Consider the following 20,211-nt stretch of genomic DNA (forward strand, 5'->3'; position numbering starts at 1 on the left):
ACTATAACTATAAAATTTTTCGATAATTTCATGATTTTTAGGAAATTATGAAATACATGAATGACATTCTTTTCTGAAGGAGTCGTGAATGATCTGGTACGGTTGCATTTACCGGGTCATGTTGGACGTTGTATAACAATCTGGAGTAAGATTTGAATGTCAATGGCAAACCGCGGAGTCATATACGACCTGGTATGAATCCATGAGTCATATATGACCTTGTATTATTCCATGAGTCATATATAACCTTGTGTGATTCCAGGAGTCATATAATACTTTTTACGATTGCCAGAAGTTGTATATGACGTTTTATTGTAACCGTGAGTTGCATATGATCTTGTATGATAACCGGGAGTTATATACATTTTATGATAATCAGGAGTGATATGTGACCTTGTAAGCGGATCGATCTGAGGACGAAAAATCAAATGGACGTTGCCGATTTTTTTCTCAACAGGACGACAGTTGCATTCATTCTCACTGTTAATTCTCTGTAGATTTGAAAATTCTCTATATTTTTAACTATTTCATCCACAATGTATTTTTAAGAATCCATATTGAATAGGAATAACGGGAATTAAATCAGGAGAAACTATGCAGACAATTGTGGACTACTGTCAATGCTATATTTTTCACTCTCTGTGGGATGCAATCCAGAATCATCTGGCAGGCTATATCGGCGATGTCCCGAGCCGCACTCACCGGCCCGCCAATTAGGACTAAATTATCAGCGCATATTGAGAATTCGCATACATTAATAATATTTTCCGTCCATTTAATGCACAATTTAGGTGTCATCCAATTGAAACGTCGTCCTGTTGAAGCGACCCCCCCCCCCCACCTTATATAAACTGGGAATAGTTTTTTGATCCTAACCCTGCGCTGTCAATTTTAGCTCAGAAATGTGACCAGCTTGAAAAAGCATTGAAAAAGTGATAAAGTTGGAAATACATCTATTGAAATTAAGTAATTTGCACAATTGATATTTTGTAAATATTAGATATAATATCATCAATCATCATATCTTATAACACGCAAGAGTAGCTGATTGAATACACTGTATGTCATAGATCACGGAATGCATCATTTAGCTCTCCAGACTTTCAAACAGACAAACATTCCCTGCTTATCTAATTGTAACGTAATTTTGGGAGCAATTCCCATTAAAAAGCTATGATAGCCATGTCAAAAATCGGATCTGTTTCTTTGCCCCCCTGAACAAATTTTTATTTTCTGTGTGAGCAATAAACAATACGCGTTTCCGCATTACCAATTATTTGCACAGCATAATTAGAGGTACCACGCGGTACTAGCCATAACAGTTAAATATACCTTATATGGGTGTAAGAAGTTGCAAAAAAAATATATGGGGCCATATTCCAGTTGGGAAAAGGAAACAGTACACTAAAGTTAACCCCATTCCATGGTTTCAGAGTCTGAGGGCTTCATGGTCAAAGAGACACAAAGATTTTTGATTCACTGATGCAATTTAGAGAATGTATTTTAATACATTGTTTATTTAAGATCAAATTTATAGCACCGGAAAATATGTACCCTGTTTTGGTCAGTGCACTAGAAAACAACGCTCAAAGGCACGTGACTTTCACGTGTCACTCTGACCTTCACAAGTTGAATTAAATCTCTATTCGTACAATTCTTAGTCTTAAAAGTTCATATTCTGTCATTTGAAATAAAACGCACTCTTGGTATTAGGATAAAAATGACAAAGTTTTTAAAAATAGTTGGAACAAAAAAGGAAAATAAGTTTGATTTGGTCGCGTTAGAATTTGTCAAAACTGGAAACAAGTTTTTTATTGTTTTTCTGACAAATTTTACCCCCCTCGTTTTATTAGAAGTGGGTGTGAACTAAAGTTTTCTATATTTCATTGTAGCGTGTGTTGATTACACACTTTAGTCGTGTGGATGTTCGTTAATAAACTTGAGATCTGGGAATGTAGCGATCTCCGTTGGAACCCAGATCCAGACTTGAGCTGGGTTGCTGGTCCATTCCAGTGGTGACTGGGTTGGCAGAACTCTCGGACCTCCTACAAGAAGAGGGTGGGGCACTAATGACGTTACTGTTGTTGTTTGTTGTAGCAATATTGTTACTGTTGTTGTTGTGTAGGCCTGTTGTGGCATTGACAGACGTAACAGTTGACTCTGTTTTTGATTGCAAAAGTGAGTTGTTTCTAGAATCTTCTAGCTCTTTCCGACCCTAAAATCCAGTTTCTGATTTAATCAGGCAGTGTTTAATTGCCTTCCCTTTCAAAAATTACCCTCTTTTTGTTTATATGACTGAGGTTAGATGACATTTAACACAAAGCGGATACGTCCGATAGTCCAAAATTCCCTTGGCAAGTTACCCTCAATTCAACAAGCGAATAGTGTAAAATTCCGGATATTCATAATGTTCCGACTCGCCATTTGCAAAATAATCGACCGAATTTTGAAACCGTAAAATCTCGTTAAAATTAGGTAAATATCTACAGATGCTTATTTGTATATTTCGTTTTTTTAGAAGAGTAGAATGATCAATGAACTATATAATACTTTCAAGGTCCAATTGCCATCACAGTTATCGCTGCGTTTTTTGTTAGAAATGAATTGAAAAACCAAAATTTTCAATTTTTAAAATGCTATCCCCACATTTAACATTTCCGAAGTTTTATCAGCAAACTTTTGTTTCATATTGCCTGATTGATGAAATTGCAAAAACAACGGGGATTGGCGAGCCTGAATGTTTGTATTCTAACAATTATTTCCGACAAAACAACCAACAATCACAGCGAAGGAAAATGGACCTTGGAAGTATTATACAGCGATTAGCAGAAAAATTTGAGGTGAAAATAACTCTATGCAAACTTATATGCCAATTGACGAGGAACGTCTGTTCTCAAATATCTAAAAACCGAAAGCACGAAAAACAAGAAAATTTTTTTTTGCATCAGATGAAAGCATATATGGCCTTAATAAGGGTCGAAAACACGTACTTAAACGTACGCCAACAGTACTTAAACATTGAATAGGGAAATTGGGAAATGAAAAAAAAAACTATTTCATGGAAAAAAAACAAAAAAAAACTTCTGGGAAACATAGTTTTTATGTAAAAGGTAAAGTAAGAAATAAAAACCGTATATCCGAAAACAACGTTGAAATAAAACTTTTGTATGTTGTTTCTGGATTAACGGTTTTAATTTAATGCTTTTAGCATCATCTGAAAGAAATGACTATGTCTTTCCAGTTAATTGGGTTTGATTTCTATTTTCTGTCACGTGATAAAAAATAATTAATCCAAGAAACAATTATTTCAAATGTTAATGAGGATTAACATTGCAAATAATTGTTTCTTTTGATCAATTTTCCTATCACCTGACAAAAATGAAAAGCAATCCAAACTAACAAAACTTTTAGTTATCTGGAAAAACATAGCCTTTTTTTCAGATTATGCACTAGGTTATATTCGTCTGCTGTTTAAATTGTGAATTGTTGGAGTAAATAAATGAATAAAAAAATTTAAGTTTTTTAAAATTCAAAAACATATTTTTTTCTCTTTTAAACCGACCTTGAAAAATCTGCTACCGACTGACACTATTTCTGCCTACCCATTTTTCTCACAGTCTTATTATAATTGCTATTATCTGGGATCGATGCAACTTTAACCTGTCATAAATTTATACATTAGGAAACAAAACGGATTCAATTTTCGATTAAGAAAAGTACAAGTTTTATTGAAAATTAACGAAACCATTGCGCTATATCGATTTGTTTTCACTTCAAACTTTTGTCTTAAAATAGACTATTGGTGCTATATTTGGTGATCCCAACATAACTAAGAATACGCCCTACAACATATTACCTAGAGGATAAGTAAAATTAGAAAATTTGCAAACAAAACTTAAAACAGATTTTTAACGTAGATATTGAACTGAAAGATAAATAAATATCTCTCAAGAGTTTTGAAAAAGTAAATGACTCAAAATTAACCAGGCAGTTGTTTGAAAGCGATCTGAAGTCATTCATAAACGAAAAACAATAAAAATGTACAAATGTTGCCTTGGTGTTAGCTTTGCTTTTGAAAAGTTGAACAATCTGTATTTTGGTCTATTTGTAGAAGACACATTACACTAAAATTTTCCACCTTGACTGATAGGAGGTTGGGAGAAAACCACCTAATGCAAATTGAGCATAAGATAAGCCTGACAAGAAGCTCTACTTGTTCAATGTATACTTGGCTAGAGAAAAGAAGCCTTGAGGAACAAGAAAGAACATGAGATTGGGTTTTAAGAGATGCCCAACTTCGAGAGCTTGAGATCAGTTGGTGCAAGTAAGAGATGCTGGTTCAGATCTAGTGCTGGTCCATTTCCACATTAGTTGAGCTTGTTTAGACCTCCTAACAGGTTATGGGCCCAAACCCTAGTCTCTGAGTTTTACCGCAAAAGAAAATTTTGGTTGGTATTAAAAGCTGATCATGATTTGACGCTGCTTTTAATTTTTTTTGTTTAAAACGTACTTTTTACGTATACATTCGGCTCATATGTTGCTTAGTTGATTTGCATATTACTAAATATCACGAATACATATGGATCTTTAAATGTTTCTCAAACACTGCATGGTTTTTCGTCAAGATGATGAGATCTAGTGACTCACAGCTTTGCCGATCTCTCCCATTCTGTTTTTGGCGAACTCTATCCGGATGCCTCCCTTCTCAGAGGACTTCAGAATGTGACCCTGGAGGGCAGTCATCGCCAGGATTGCAGCTGCAGAAGACTAAACAACAAAACAAAAACATTTTCATTGATTGGCTGACAAAATTGATTTATATTGCGCTATCAGTCAGTCCAAACAATTGCACATGACGCTTGCAAAAGCAGTTCATTCAAATTGGATTTAGATCTTGGAGGCGTATAGATCCTTAGTGGTATCAGAGAAAATTTGCGAAAGTTGTGACCCGGGCACTTTTAAGAAGAACAGTATTAATCTGCTGTTGTAACTTTCAAAAAAGACAAATAACTTTGTCAAATAAAAGAAGACAAATAATGCTTCTTTTACAATTAAATTATTTGAGAAATCTAATTTACATTATTGTTTAGAACAATCATTAACGATCTCTTGGTTGTTTTTCCTGATTATTTACTCATCATCATCAATCTGTATTTTTGGTAAAAAAATTTGACTCTGTCTCGGATGTTCAGTTAAAATGCATACACTTTTGGGGTGTTTCTCCAAACTGTTCTCTACTTACATTGAATTCAACGAAGCAGACGGGTGTTTGGCCATTATTGCGATACATCTTTAGTCTATTGAAGCCATAAAAGCTAAAATAGCACATCTCAAATTATTGTCGCTGACAAACAACACAAACATTTTTTTTAAATGTCAACAATTTGAGCGAAGACATCATTATGAAACTCAGAAGACATCATTATGATACTCATTCTGAGTATCAAAAAGTTACACGTTTTTGACCAAAAGGTACACAAAAATTTACAAAATTTGTAGAACAAATGAAAATTGATCGTTTTGGTAAGCTCCAAAAACTGGTAAACTTTGGGTATACAAATAGGCAAACTAACCCATTAAACAACGTGCTGAGTTCATCCTCAGTAGACCCGTGGCCCAAATTAGCGATGAACAAAGTACTGTTGTTGGTGGTGGGCGTGGTAGCCGCGGCTGCCGTTATTGCATTGTGGGCTCCAAACGCAGCAGCTGTTGGATTCGGGAATCCAGTCATGGCGAGAGCCGCGGGTGGGGAGTGGAGAGCGTGGTGGTGGTTGTTGGCTGCGGCCAAAATTGAATTAGGGTGACTGACCCCAGTAAGAGCCGGGTTATGGCCAGGGTGACCTTGGGTTGCTATTTGGGCTAATAATTGGGCAGTGGACATTGCGGCTGCTTGTTGCGAAGCGGCGGCCGCGGCTGCTCCTGAAAATTTGCCCATCGCATTTTTAACATTACAATCCAGCACCCCTAACCAGCTAAAGTGAACGATTGGTCCATTTTAGTCTCAGAAACGTATCATAATGAATATAAAAGGGTCCTACAGTGTGAGATGGCAACGATTATTTTGTCCTATTTGGTAATTATACAATGTCTTTGTCCTGGTCACCAAATTCCACAAATTAGCGCAATAATAATTAGAGATTTTAAACCTAGAGCGCCATGCTTCAAAAATCGACCTAATACATACAATGTAGCGCAATCGTCGTCTTTAAATATCGCTAAAACAATGGTGTGTATATTATATGTGGGTGTGTTATACAGATGTGTGTGCTCAAACAATTATGAAGAATGCAACCAACAGTTGTACATAAATGTATGCATCAAAATTGCACAGTCATCAAACATGAATACACATCTATTTTGCATTGTTTAAGTTTTCAAAAAAAACTTCTGAACAATTGTGAAGGATTTTTTTTGTTTAAACTTTTCATTTTGAGCGTAGTGATGCCATTCATTAGCTTTTGTATGAGAGTGGTGACATTTTTACCATAGTTATATATTCTCTCGGATGATTGTATGCGCAGGTTGAGATGTCAACTGATTATTGGAATCAAGAGGGAATCCCCCCCCCCCCCACCATGGAGTGCGCAGTATGACTTTATATAAGTGATATATTTTAGCTTTACTACCTTTATAAAAGCATAGAAATTGTTATAGTTGGCCTGACACCTTTTATTGGGTCACTATTATTAGTGTAAGAGCGTGTATAAGTTTGTTTGACTAATAAAAACAAAAAAAATGGATCTTTTCCGTTTGTGCACCCCCCCCCCCCCAGTACGTTATGCGCCCCCAGTTACAGAGCACGTGCCATTACATAGTAAAATCATTGTGTAAAAATATGGCACGTGGGTCTGGGGGTGCAAATAATATGCGCCCACTGAGCTGGGGGGGGGGCACAAACGGAAAAGATCCAAAACTTTTAACCTTTAAGGTGTGGGGTGGGGAAGGAAACAGTTGTATGATGACAATGATGATACTTTACCTAGGGCAGTGCCTGCATGAGCGTGGGCGTGAGGGTGGTGGGGGTGGTTTGGCTGAGTCTGCAAGAGTGTCGCGGCTGCACCCGGGTGCTGGGTGGCGACTGCTGCTGCTGCTGCCCCTGGGGACGGGTGGGTGTGGGGGTTGTGTTGTGGGTGTGGAAGGTGCATGTGGTGGGTGGTAGCAGCTGTGGCGGTGGTGTTAATATTAACTGCAGCTGCGGCTGACAAGAGTGCGGATGCTGCTTGGTGCTGTGCAACCTGCTTAACGTAAACAACACCATCCATACACAACTATTACATAAACATAAACAAGTCAACTCATAAACAGTTTAATAAGAATCAATATTCCATCTTTTTCGTATGATCCCCCCACCGCCCTTAGTTATTTGCTACCCCCAAGCGCCATATTTTTACGTTATGATTTACTATGTAGTCACACGTGTTCTGTAACTAGGGGTGTAGAACGTACTGGGGGGGGGGGGGGGGGGGGGAGGGGGGTGGGGTGGCATTTACTGAAAATGCAAAATGAAAATTTAACTTTGTGCGTTTATGAATATCAATTGGTGCATATGTTTAAATGAGTAAGTAGCTGATAGTTCAACCAACACAACTTGGGCTCAAATTCTCGATAATCATAAAGGTATTGGTATGTTATACAAATTCCCATTCGGATATCGAAATCTAATTGTCCTCAGAATTGTACTGTAATTTATAAAATAGGGGTAAATTCAGTTCTCAAAGAGCTAAAATTGGTTGTCTAGTCAGTGAAAGCAGCTGCTTTGTTGCTTCTCAGGCAATTTAAATTCATTTTGTAAAGAAAATGAGCCTCCATTTGGTTTGAAAGTTCTAGAATTTGTTTGAGAACGCCCCTCATGTATTTCCTTATGGGTATCGAAACAATGACAAAAATTCAGAAAAACAAAAGCAATGGAAAAGCTCTAATTGTTTTGTTGAAAAAGATGGAAAACTGTCGATTAGGAAACCATTAATTTCATAGTTGCAGAGTTATCACTATTTTTGTTACTGACAGAACGCAAATACCAAACATATCTAAAAACGAAGAAAAATATGACTGTAGTTCTTTTACATTGTTTCCGCCGTGATAGGACTCCATTTTTAATAGTAAGAAAAACAGCTTCTAACAAGATGTACATAAAATCAAAAATAATTTTAAATCCATGTTTACTAACACAATTGCATTTTGGTCAAAAAAGATTATACTTTTATTCGAAAATTTTTGGCAAAAAACGAAGAAATCCTTTTTCAAAATTTCTTTGCAATAAAATGACTTGGCATATCAGTTTATAAAGTGAGCAGTAATCGGTTTGCTGGGAAACTACAACGAAACGGAAGAACTTAGAAAATTTTCCATTTGTAATTTTGCGTCTGCTGTTAACCTATTCCTTACTGTCTGATTATCTAAATTAGATCCCTCCGGCATCAAAAAACGCAAAAATCGAAGAAACTTAGATTAAGAAAAAATGCCTACACGTCTCAGATGAAGGACTCGTTCAAACCAACCCGTTCGTTGCGGAGCCTATAAATAAATAATTGAACTTAAAATGCTGAGGCAGTTTCCCATCTGGGTCATGAAGATGAAAGTCAGAAGACACCTCAAGGCAATTAAATAGCAGGTGATAAACCATTGAACATAGTTGACGTTGACAATGATTCAGCTCGCCCAGAACTTATAAATGTAGCTGCGCTCCTATTAACAGCGCCAGTTAACTACAGCTTAGAGTGCTAAGAAGCTGGAATTCAAAGTGTTTGAATTGTATTGGTGCGCTGTCTTTTTTTACAAATCTGGTCGCACCTTTCCGACCTTTTCTTGCCCCTACACTATTCTATTCAATGAGAACGCAAATTGGAGTAGCGATTCTAACCATGCTGGAGTAATAAGAGGAGCGAAAAGCGAGTATTTTCAAGTCGTGTCAATTCAAACTGTTTTTTAAAGGAAATAGAAAAAGTTGTTTAAACAGGTTTTTGTTTTTTTTTTCACGTGTGGCAACTCGACTGTTTTCGCTGTTTTTCTCTTCATTATCTATAAAAAATTTTAAAATCATGATATGTGTCTCTAATAATGCGTAGATGGAGTTGTTTAAGCCCCTCAATAATTTTCAAGAGCAAGACTTAGACTTTGACTTTTCTTTATGAAATATCAGCGAGTTTTTTGGATTTTGCCTGTTTTCGTTGTTATCTTTGTTGTTTTGTTATTTATACTCATCAATGATAGGACTAAATGCCTTTTTTGTGGAGAAATGAATAAATAAGGTGCTGTTTTGAACTGAAATCTGACTACTTTAACGAATTTGGCACCAATTAATTTTAAATATATCTATTTTTAAATCTTTAATTGTTGTATTTAATGTTCTGTCACTCATAATCAATATAGAGAGCACTCTGCAGCGTTATTGTGAGTCAGAGTCAGAGTTTGATCTATTTAACGTTTTTTCATATCTAAAGGTTTTGGCGACTTTGACACGACTTGCGGATTTTGCCGCATTCTTGTGCTTTTTTGTTGTTTTGTCACTTAGTCTCAATATTGGTAGGTATCAATATCTCAAATAACCCAATTTTTCTAAAAAGGAAATGAAATAAAATTGTTTTAGATTTTAGTAAATTTTCGGTTTCCGTTCGACAACGCCATGAATTCTTTTTAAACGAATTTTAAACAATTTCTTTTTAATTAATGGAGGCTGTTCTCTGGCTGATAAAGTTGTTTTCAGTTTGTTCAATTCTTTGAATGGTCATATTGTGTTTTTTTGTATTAAACAATAGTTTAAAAGCATTGATCGGAAAGTTGCCCCAAACTTATGACATATTGCATTAAGTTTGATCAAACTCTGACACCTGCTTTTAGTTTTGCAATTCGCTGCCACTTTTTGATAACAAAATAGACCAGACACGTCAGTCAGTACTGAAAAGTAGCAAGCTTTCTGCTTCAATGACTTCCTTCCTCACTCACGTATATTGACGAACGTTAATTTTTTCAATTAGGATAGGCATATCTTTGAGCTTAGATTAAAATATCATAGCTAGATTTTTGATGAACAAAATTGAATTCTTTTAGAAGTTTTCTCACCAAAGTTCGAAGAAAACATAGAAAAAAAGCATTGTCACGGTTGATTACTATAAACCATTACCACAATTGTATGCCGATCACTGAACTCATTCTGAAAAGTTCAAAATTTGGTTTGAGTTTACGTCTTTGAATAAATTTTACTTGTTATAATAATATTTTATAGACCAAAGAGTATTCCCTGACTATTTGAGTTCAAATTTGGCCTCCTGATGGTCAAAGACAGATAAATATAGTGAATTTTGGAGCATGAAAAGAAACTGCTCAAAATTTTTGAAAAATTTGGAACGCGCATCACGGTTTTTTTTAACAAAAAATGGCAATGTTTGCTGAAAAAATGAAACTATATGCCAAATAGTGCTGATTGTGCTTAATTTTCCACCGAAACATTAATGCAAAATAATTTTTCCACATCCAATTTATACATCCAAAAGAACATCGGTGACATTAAGCAAAGGTATTTTTTGCTCAAGGTTGCTCCCCATGAGCATATTACTTGGTCTGTTTGTCAAGTCTTTGCATTACGACGCAGAGGTGTACCCAAATCGTCACGAGCAGATATGCCCGATGCGTGTATCTCGTGTTCGTTTTAATTATGTTAATACATTGAAAATGGAAAAATATTGCGGAAAATAGCTACTTGAGCAGAAATTCTTTTATTTCTTTTATTTCGCAAAATTGGCGGAACCCCTTTTGCGAAAAGTAAGATACAAAGGATGTTTCCTAATTTCGTTCATTGTATGTATCTAATTTTGGAGCCAATTTTACTCAGGCGGAAATTTTGGTGTATACCTCTGCGTCGTAATGTGCATTTGCCTTCGACTGTACGCCAATGGCAGTTTGAGAAAAATACAGAAAATAAAGTCTTGCTATTATGATTTAATTTGTTCTATAACACATTGCAATAATTTTTTGAAAAGAGGGTTTTATCAGCTAAGATTGTCCTATAACCCTTTCGGATTATTTTACGTTTCTTTATGGGTTATCATAATAAAATTGATCCGTTCAAAAATCTAATATAGATATTTCTAGCAACCAATAATGCTCTATCAAATCATTGTCCTTACAAAGTTATTAGTTCCTTCTCTGTTGAGCAGATTTTACAAAGACAGCTCCCAACGTGCAAAGAGACAAAAGGATTGAACAACTTCACAATCTCAGACTTCACTAAGTCACAAAACGACAAATTAGCTTCGCTGACGCGATAAACGACCCCTGATGCCCGTCAACTTCTCGGGGTGTGAACGAATCTCATAGAATTAAACCCAAATCAAAGATGGATTTGGGTGGAATTTAGCGGATTTGGCGGATTATCGGAATTGAGAAACACCGGTGGAGGCAATGGTGTAGAGAAGATAAGGGAATCCCTTGCTGTTATTTCTGCCAATTTTAGAGATAATATTTCAAATTCGCAAAACAATTTTCTTAACGATTGGGAAATATTGTCAGTTAGAGTGGTGTAAGCCGTGTGCTTTGTGAGTGTCAAGCGTTGTTGCGACCGGCTAACAACTTAACTATGAAATGTCAACAATCGCTATTTTGAAATACATTAAATTCCAAACACCAAATTGTTTCGAAATGTTTCGCATTTTATCAATTTAGTGTCCATTAGAAATGCCCTTTCAATTTAGCGGTATTTATGTACATTTTGAAATGTTTTGTTTTGGGTTTTATGGGGTGTTTACTGAATAAGCACAAGAGGTTGTTAAAATGTAGGCAAGGCAAGTCACTTTGCCAAGAGGGTTTAACTCGTCCAACTCTGAATAAATTGAGAGCAGAAACTTATTATTCCTAGACTTATAAAGTATCGATTTGTGCGTTTAGCGCTGAGCTTGTGTGTGGGTGGGAGGTTAGGCTGGGCTTATGCATGGACCACATAGTAGATCCTTTTGCAAATTTGCCAGGACAGGCGAGTTAGCTTCAATTTGGTCCCCTTGGGTTTTGGGTTAGTTGTCAATCACCAGGTAGGACGCAGGGCTCTCTAATTAAATTCGGACCCCGTTAGATAGTTGAGGGGCAGCGATTGCGACATTCTACATGCACGACGCAAATTGGCTTCCAGCCCCCCAGGGGGGTCTGTTGTCCGTCAGATGCAATTCAAATTTAAATCAGCCCCATGTTGCGATCACCTATCACATCCCTCCCCTTACACACCCTACACCCCCATTAGACCCCTACACCCCTCCCCTTACACTCAGTTCCTATCTTTACACACATATATGTGTGACATATACCCCTTTATTTAACCCTCTAAAATTATAAATTCTGCAAACTCCATCACTCATATACAGCGTGAACAGTCTAAATTGTCATCGCTGATTTTGAGCCCTAATTTCCCAATTTCATTATGAGAACAATCAGCACCTCTTCCCTGTAATTCCCAGATTGGAAGTTGACTGGGGGTATTATAGAATAGATAGAGCTCCTGTTTGCCTCCGGGAAATGTCAGTTGTCGATATATCAAATTTCACAATAAGCCACAATGTGTAATATAATTATTCCCATTTGAAATGCAGCAGCTACTGACTGAAACTTGACAGTTTTTATTGCACAAATAGATGCAAGTTTGCAGCTAAGTTTCGCAATTGAGCAGTTGCAAAAATAAATCGAATGAATTTGACTATTTTTTAAACCTCTCAATGAAACTGAACACTGTCTATAATAATTTTCAGAGACACTCCAAAATTTTTTAAGTTGAGTACCCTTTCAAAGTTTCCGACCTCTAGAAACCTTCAGAAGTCTTCAATAATCCTTCCTTGATTTTGATCACGTTTTAATGTTTCCTCTGGAAGAGGTAAAAAGCGTTAAAAAAGACAGCAAAAGAACCCGCACAGATGCCAATGTAAAGTGTGGTTATGCTGTAGCTGCTCGCTGTTCTTGGACCCGAACCAAGCGGGTGGCTGCAACAGAGGTGTGTATGTAGCGTTAGCAGTTGCAGCAGTATTAGTAGCAATAGCATTGGTGGTAGAGAAATAACAATCATTCCTCTGATTGCTTTTGATTGAGTGCCCACTTATCAGCCCCTTTAAGCCCATTAGCCAACATTCCCTTCCCCCTTTTAATTGTCCACCCGCCCGCCTGCCTACCTCCTTTTCTTTCACCCCTCCTGTCAACTCAACCCACACCCACACACTCACTGTTTCTCCCCCCGCACTCTGCACTCGATTACATGCCCACGACCCCCCCCCCCCCCACAAACACATACACACAATGGAACGCCTTCCAATGGTAGGGCACTAAATTATCTCTCCCCCCCCCCCCGCCAACCGCTAAAAAAATGAAGACAAAGAAAAAGAAGAGAGATAAAAATCAGTGATTGTTCAAAATGGCCTCTTTGACGTTTCAGATAGATGAAGTGAACAGATGACCCTCTTTCTCTCTCTTTCTATCTGACATGAAGTCACGTACAATTGCACTCATTGTTGTCTATTCTATGCGTCATTACACTACAAAATTTTTTCTACATTTGAACGAAAAAGAACCAAAAGCATGATTGGATTGCTGTGCTATACTCTACAAAACATTTTAAATTTTTTTTCAAGATTTCAAAGTTAATATAATTTGAATTTCATAAAACTTTTCAATTTACTGATATACGATTGTAATTTTTGAATAATTAATTTGACATTTATGCCAATACTTAGCAACATACCAACGAATAAGTCGTTAAAAAATGTAACTAATTCAAAGATGAAAAAGAACAAAAACGAGTCAACCGGGAAACAAAAAATTAGAAAAGAAGATATATTGCCCAAAATAGGGCGCAGTAACAATCATCTAAGAAGAAAAAACTTTTTGCTCTGTTTTATTAACAAATCTGTGTAGATTCCATAAAACATAAAAGTACGTATTGAGGTTGCCCCCTATTTTCCATACTATAATATGCCTGTCATTTACACCACTGATCATAGTGGTGGCACTGGTCATCACTTGACTAGGACCCCGGGGGACCTATTAACGATCTGTTGAGTAGCATCCATATTATGCTACATGATTTATACCATACGTGTTGCAAACAAATGTCTATTCTACTCGAAAACAATTTATTAATGTTTCAATACGAATGCATTCAAAAAGGGTAAAAAACTGCTCCTTGAGAAATCACAACATGAACTATCAATAATTCTTGAAAACCGTGTTTCAGAGAAATTCTGATCAAATCAAAACTCTGAGTTTTCTGAGTAAAGATTTTAAAAATTTAAACGTTTAGTTTACATTTACTTTATATTTAGCTCGATGACATTTGCCCATGGAATTTTGTAACAAGTTCATTACAATGTGTGGAGCAAGTGTCGTCAATAAAAAACTTAGATTACATGAACAAATGACGCTTGCATCTATTTTTAGAATGAGATGCGATCATTTCAGTGATAGACTGAAGAAAAACGCACGTTGCTTTATCTCAATTGTCGAGTTTCCAATTGTTGATTGGGTAACTGTTTTGCTGGGATAATTGCATTTTGTTTGGATACATTTTAAGAGTAATTTCAAAATTTGATGTTGTTAAGGAAAAGAACAATTTGCCTGTTAATAGTTTCCTTGATTATCAATTTTCGTTTCGCAAATTTTATGAGTTAAAGTATAACGAGTAAGTTGAGTCCCCGCCCGCAGTATTAATTTAATTCACAATTAGATTTACTTTTCCAAATAAATTTTTAAGCAAAAATATCGACTGCCCTTACTTTAGAGGGTTGAAAAAATGATTGCTGAAAACGCTTGCAATTGGTTGGACAAATGATGGTTCACGTTGACAAAACAACAAGATTGACGCAAAAACTTTCGGATTTGCTGCCGCCATTGAGTGTCGATTTTATTAATAATTGGAAGTCACCCTGTCATTTGTATTGGTGAAAGAAAATTAAGTTAGTCACCGGACTGGAGTAACCATGACGTCTATTTGAGGACAAATGCAGATCAAATATAGGACTGTTGTTAGAAATTTTTAATTTTTGTACTGAACAAACTATTGCTCTTCGGCTTTAAAATTTTACTCTGATTTAATTCGGTTTGCTTTCATCCTGAATCAATGCTCAGCTAAGAATTGATATCACTTAAAAATACATGGGTAATTGAAAACCTGAAATTGTACATAATGGCGATAAATGCAAGAACTTCAAATATTGAGCAGCAACATGAACAATCATGAGATACACATGCTTTCTTGTACCGCTTTCCGATTCATTTCACGTTCCCTCAACATCAAATCCAAACAAAAAGTTTATCCCAACCTAAATAGGGCTAACTTAATCGAAACTGAGCTTGACTATAAGCAACAAGATAGAAAGCATGAAAATATTTCAGCATTGGAAAGTGTATAAAAAGGAATGACCGAATTTCAACCCCAGTAAGCATGATACGGAAAGATCTGTCCTCTGTTTACAGCTATGAACTCTGGTTTTATAACAATCACGACCCGTAAATCCCCTGCTTTCAATCCTTTATTAGCTGGCTACGCCAACACAACCGACTAGGACCACTCGAAGCGTGATTGATTGGCCATTTAAGTGGCATGAACTCTTCAGATTCAATTGGTTCTGATTGCTACCTGACAACGCAAGTGTCCCTCGAGTATAAAGACACGTTACGCAATTGACAGAAGTGCAAGTCATGTCGAAATTTTCTCATATAACGTTTTTTAATAGATTTTGTGTTTGATTTTCACTGTTGACTCGAAGAAAGGTATAAGTATCCGAAGATGTCAATGAATCCAACTTAAATGCTTTATTTTACTGCAAAAATGTTTTCAATTTCACACTTATAAATCAAGAGAAAATAATTGAAACGTTGAAGAGTTTCAATAATTGAAACCTTCTGCAGTTTTTGTTTCTTCCGTTTATTTTTATTTGAAGTAAACAAAGGAAGATTACCTTTAAATTTCGGTTAATATGACAGTCAATCAGACCCCATTCATAGTATGAAATTAGCTCTAAACTTTGACTGAATAGTTTCTTATTGTAACAATTTGAAACAAAGGACAGGAAAATAGCTCAATTTAATTTTTTTTTTCAGAAAACGGATTACAATTTTATTTTTTGTCACAGTTTTTGTTCCTCGGAATACCTATTTTTACAACTCTGACTCACAGTACGAAGCTCATATAACTTAAAAATTAAAAAACCTTTTCTTTTGCTCTTATCGCAACCTTTTCCGAGAAATACTCTCAGCTTTTCCCCTCGAGTCAGAACGTAACTCAGCAGGCGATCAAAGTGCCAAGCAGGACTTGTTTCGCATTCATTCGAAGCACAAGAATCACCCGGGAAAGTGTTCAGATGAGACGCATGCGTGTTGCGTGAATAATTGGGAGACTGAAGAGGGAATAGAGGGAAGAGAGGAAGAGAGATGGATGGATTGATGGCAGGTGAAAGGAGGTGTTTTAATCTCCAATTGAAATTCATTAAAAATCCCTCCCGACACCTCAACACAATGGCCACTCTAACTCGTCACTTTACTAACTAATGGCAGGACAGTGGGGGGGGGGGTGTAATACATTGGCAGCATTCGGTAAAAGTGACAGAAGCCCAATTTAAACCATAATACCCTCTTTCAAACCCCCTTCACGACCTGCTTTGTTTGAATAATTTCACCTTTCATTTACAACAATTTAGAAAAGGGGGTATTAAAAGGCAACAAAACGGTTTGGAAGAGAACAAAATTCAAAGCTTGTCACATTTTTTTCAGTTGTTTGATCGTTTTAGGAGGGAATTGATTTTAATCCCATAACAAAAACTTCAATAGACTCATGAAAGGAGCTGTTAAAATTTGAAGTGACAAATGAAAGCTTTATTGTTTGCTAAAATGTGAAGAATTCTATTCATAAAAGCTAGTTTCTTTATTCATTTTTCCCATTTTTTCTACAAATAGATAAAATATTGGATTTAAACGGAAGTAATTCAGTCTATATGAGGTGCATTTAGTGCATCCTAATATGCAATAAAATTTACCTTTATTGAAAATATTCAAATGATAAATGGTGAAAATTAATGAAAAATGAATATTTTGGTTTGATCACGTTCTCTGTGCTACTCAGTTGATCTGTGTGCTCAACATAAACATCAAATATAAAGATGTGAACAGTTTTAAATTTATCGGAAAAATTCAATGTTTTCAGGCAAGCGTTGATAGCGTGACAAATAACTTTTAATCTATTTTGCAACAATAAACTTGGTCGAGGAAATAGATTTTAAAAAACGGAAATGCAGACCATGAGCTTTTTCAGATGTTAATGTTCATTTCAAACAATCACAACCGCTTCTAATGACTTAAAACTCTTAATCAAAAAAGGAACCTGAAACATATTTTTATCAAAATTAATATAATGTATATATTCCACAGGGCCTTATTAATATCTATGACCTAATCATATGAACATCTATAATGCAATTATGGCAATAAACTTTAATTTGGTGCGAAAAAGCGGAGAACTACGTTTCTTACGTAACAGAAGATTCATTGAATAAAGATAAAAAAGATCAGCTGTAATCAAGATCCACTCATGTCAAGGTCAATAGGAAAATAATTTTAAAGATTATTTGGTGCCAAATACACTTTATGGCTCAATTGAAAATCTAATTCACGATCGAAAAACGAAATTGAAGTTATTAACGAAATAGTGCAAGAATTAAATACAACTCACATAAATAAACTCATATAACACTTCCATTCTAAACAGTAATGGTCCCGTAAACGTCCAATCTTAATTATGTGATTTTGGTCAAAGAATACTTTCGATCATTGAATCAGCTTCAAATAAAACGAAATATATTGCAATCTTATAAATATTTTATTCATCCTATAATATAACTCTTGAGTTATTTAAAAGTCAGATTAACCTTAGCCGTTGTGGTAACTTAAGGTTTTTAAGGTAATGTTACCTATTCTTAGTTTAGTGTGTTTCTGACCTGGTTATGGATTTGGATGTTTGTGGCTGCGGCAGTGGCGGCGGAGGGGGTTGCAAAAAAGGGAGTCTGTCCAGCTGCTGCAGCTGCTATGGGCGATGGGTGTCCATTAGTGTGTTGGGTCTGAAAGGGAACTGCAGCTGCGGTTGTTGCTCCATTTGACATACTGTTCTCATTTGCTAACTCAACTGCGTACGCCAATCTAAAACATTAACAACAAGTTGAAAATGCAAAGATTTAATTGAAAACACATAATTACAAAGTTTCACTTGAAATGCTCATTGTAATTACAAAAAAATCAAAGGCAGAATGATATTATAAAGTCAGCTTGCATTATCGTCTTAGTTTTTGCTGCCATCCCAGGATGAGCGGTATCCCGCACTCTCACCACTATTTATTTAACCCCTATCATTTAACCGCGATTGATTCACCCCTCTATCATTTCTTTCAACCTTGCCCTCTCTCAATGTATCTTTTCGTACGCTTACCATGAGTTCGAAACTGTCTTCGATCATGTTCAAGGCATCGAAATATTTTAACACATAAATAATTAAATAGCTTTTTTGCTGATAGAAGTTTTTGCTAGAATTTTTGATAGGAATTTTTGATGATAGCATTTTTTGCATTTACAGAAATTTTGGAAAAAGAAAATTGACAAATTTCATAGTTCCAAAAAACAACGCATAATTGTTTATGTTGATATGAACTTCTTGTTTCTCTTTTCATATTGAGTGCGCGATTATTTCAACATACTCGTATCAATTGAACCATATAAAATATTGCGGTCATAATATTGTTCTTTTGAATGTGCGTTTGATTAGAGTTTCATCTGTTCACAATCAGACCAATAAAGTCGAGTTAAAACTCCAATCACTCTGTCCAAGACTTGAAATTAGAGTTTTGATAACAGATGTTTTTGATTCTTATCAAATTTTGGCTACAACACGCAAAAATTAAAAGAAAAAATGAATAAGTGAAACAATAAAAGTTAAAATGAATAAATAAACAAAATGCATTAACCAAGGGTCAGATTTAAGCGCTAAATCTTACTACTAAATTACGTTTTCTTTTTAATATTAAAGTTGGTTGCCACGAGTTTTAGTTGATTACAATAACAGTTAAATAATTAAAAATGAGCGTATACAATTTTTAAACTTTCGCCACTGGTTATTTTCCTGAATTTAAATTTGAATTTAGATAACGGGAATTTGACATTCAAAAAATTGTTGTGTATTTGTGTTGAGGGTCTAATTTAGAAAGGACTTCCGATCACAATGCTACTTTTTGAATTGACTTTTTGAATTGACCGGAATATTTCCATAAATCCCAAAATTGTCCAGACTATTTCATGATATTTCATGAAACAATAACTTATTCCAGGAATTTTATTAGAGGTAAGGATGATAACTGCCATTAAGGAGCGTAAGAGATAAGACAAACAACAATTTCAAAACAACAACAAGCATTACGTACGACCAAAACTCAAGGTCTATCGAATTTTTATTAAACATAGCATCGGACAAACTGTTAAATACCCCTAATAAATTGCATTTCACCCGATAAGATATATGACCTGTCTTTATTTAGATTAATTAACAAATAGAAAGAAAACAAAAAGCGCGAAGTCAGAAAAACGTTTACAATTTTTGAAAACAATTAAATTCAAAGTCAGGAAAGCAACTATCTATCATCCAAACTGTTTTTTTTCTTTTGCTGCTTCTCCTTTAAGATCAAAGATGTACCAAGTGTTAACAAAATACATAATTTGAGCAAGTTTATCTAATTTGTCGGGGCCAAAAAAAGCATGAGCTTTACACATAAAATATTATATTGTTTCGAGGGATAAAAACGAAACCTCTTATTTGAACCTTCAAAAGAAAATACTTTCTTGTAATTATGATGAAAGAGATGCAAAAAGTGTTACGAAAAGACAGACCCAAATTGCAACCCGAATCCATTTTCATTGCAAATTTTAACGATGAGACACGAACTAGCATTGCTATCACTACGTGGCTATTAAAAACGCAAAGTTCTAAAATATTGCCTAATAGGTTTGTTGGCAAACGAAAATCTTAAAATTTCAAGAAATAAACAATGCGTTATTTGTAAATATTGGTTTACATTAGCAAAAGACGGCAAAAAATATTTCCAGAAAATTTTCTGAGTGATCGGATGTAGAATAAATCAATAGCCGAGTAAATGAAGATTGTGTCAGTAGTTTTTATGTTTGCACTACCGGTCAAACTGGACAAAGTGGGCC

The 20,211-nt window shown here is 35.5% G+C and overlaps 1 protein-coding gene across 3 annotated transcripts in view; it reads right to left on the minus strand.

The window, feature by feature from the left end:
- Positions 1–936: 936 nt before the first annotated feature.
- Positions 937–20,211, minus strand: part of LOC142339497 (uncharacterized) — a 67,058-nt gene continuing 47,783 nt past the window's right edge. For all 3 annotated transcript variants that reach the window (XM_075389560.1, XM_075389558.1, XM_075389559.1), the window contains 6 exons: positions 17,955–18,153; positions 6,980–7,235; positions 5,574–5,919; positions 5,243–5,315; positions 4,648–4,767; positions 937–2,215 (listed from right to left, as the gene is read on the minus strand). In XM_075389560.1, coding sequence (XP_075245675.1) covers positions 1,931–2,215; positions 4,648–4,767; positions 5,243–5,315; positions 5,574–5,919; positions 6,980–7,235; positions 17,955–18,153 — 1,279 coding nt within the window. In that variant the 3' untranslated portion in view covers positions 937–1,930. The remainder of the gene's footprint in view (positions 2,216–4,647; positions 4,768–5,242; positions 5,316–5,573; positions 5,920–6,979; positions 7,236–17,954; positions 18,154–20,211) is intronic.

Source organism: Convolutriloba macropyga, chromosome 5 (genome assembly GCF_964194025.1).
Source record: "Convolutriloba macropyga chromosome 5, txConMacr16.3, whole genome shotgun sequence".
NCBI lineage: Eukaryota > Metazoa > Xenacoelomorpha > Acoela > Convolutidae > Convolutriloba > Convolutriloba macropyga.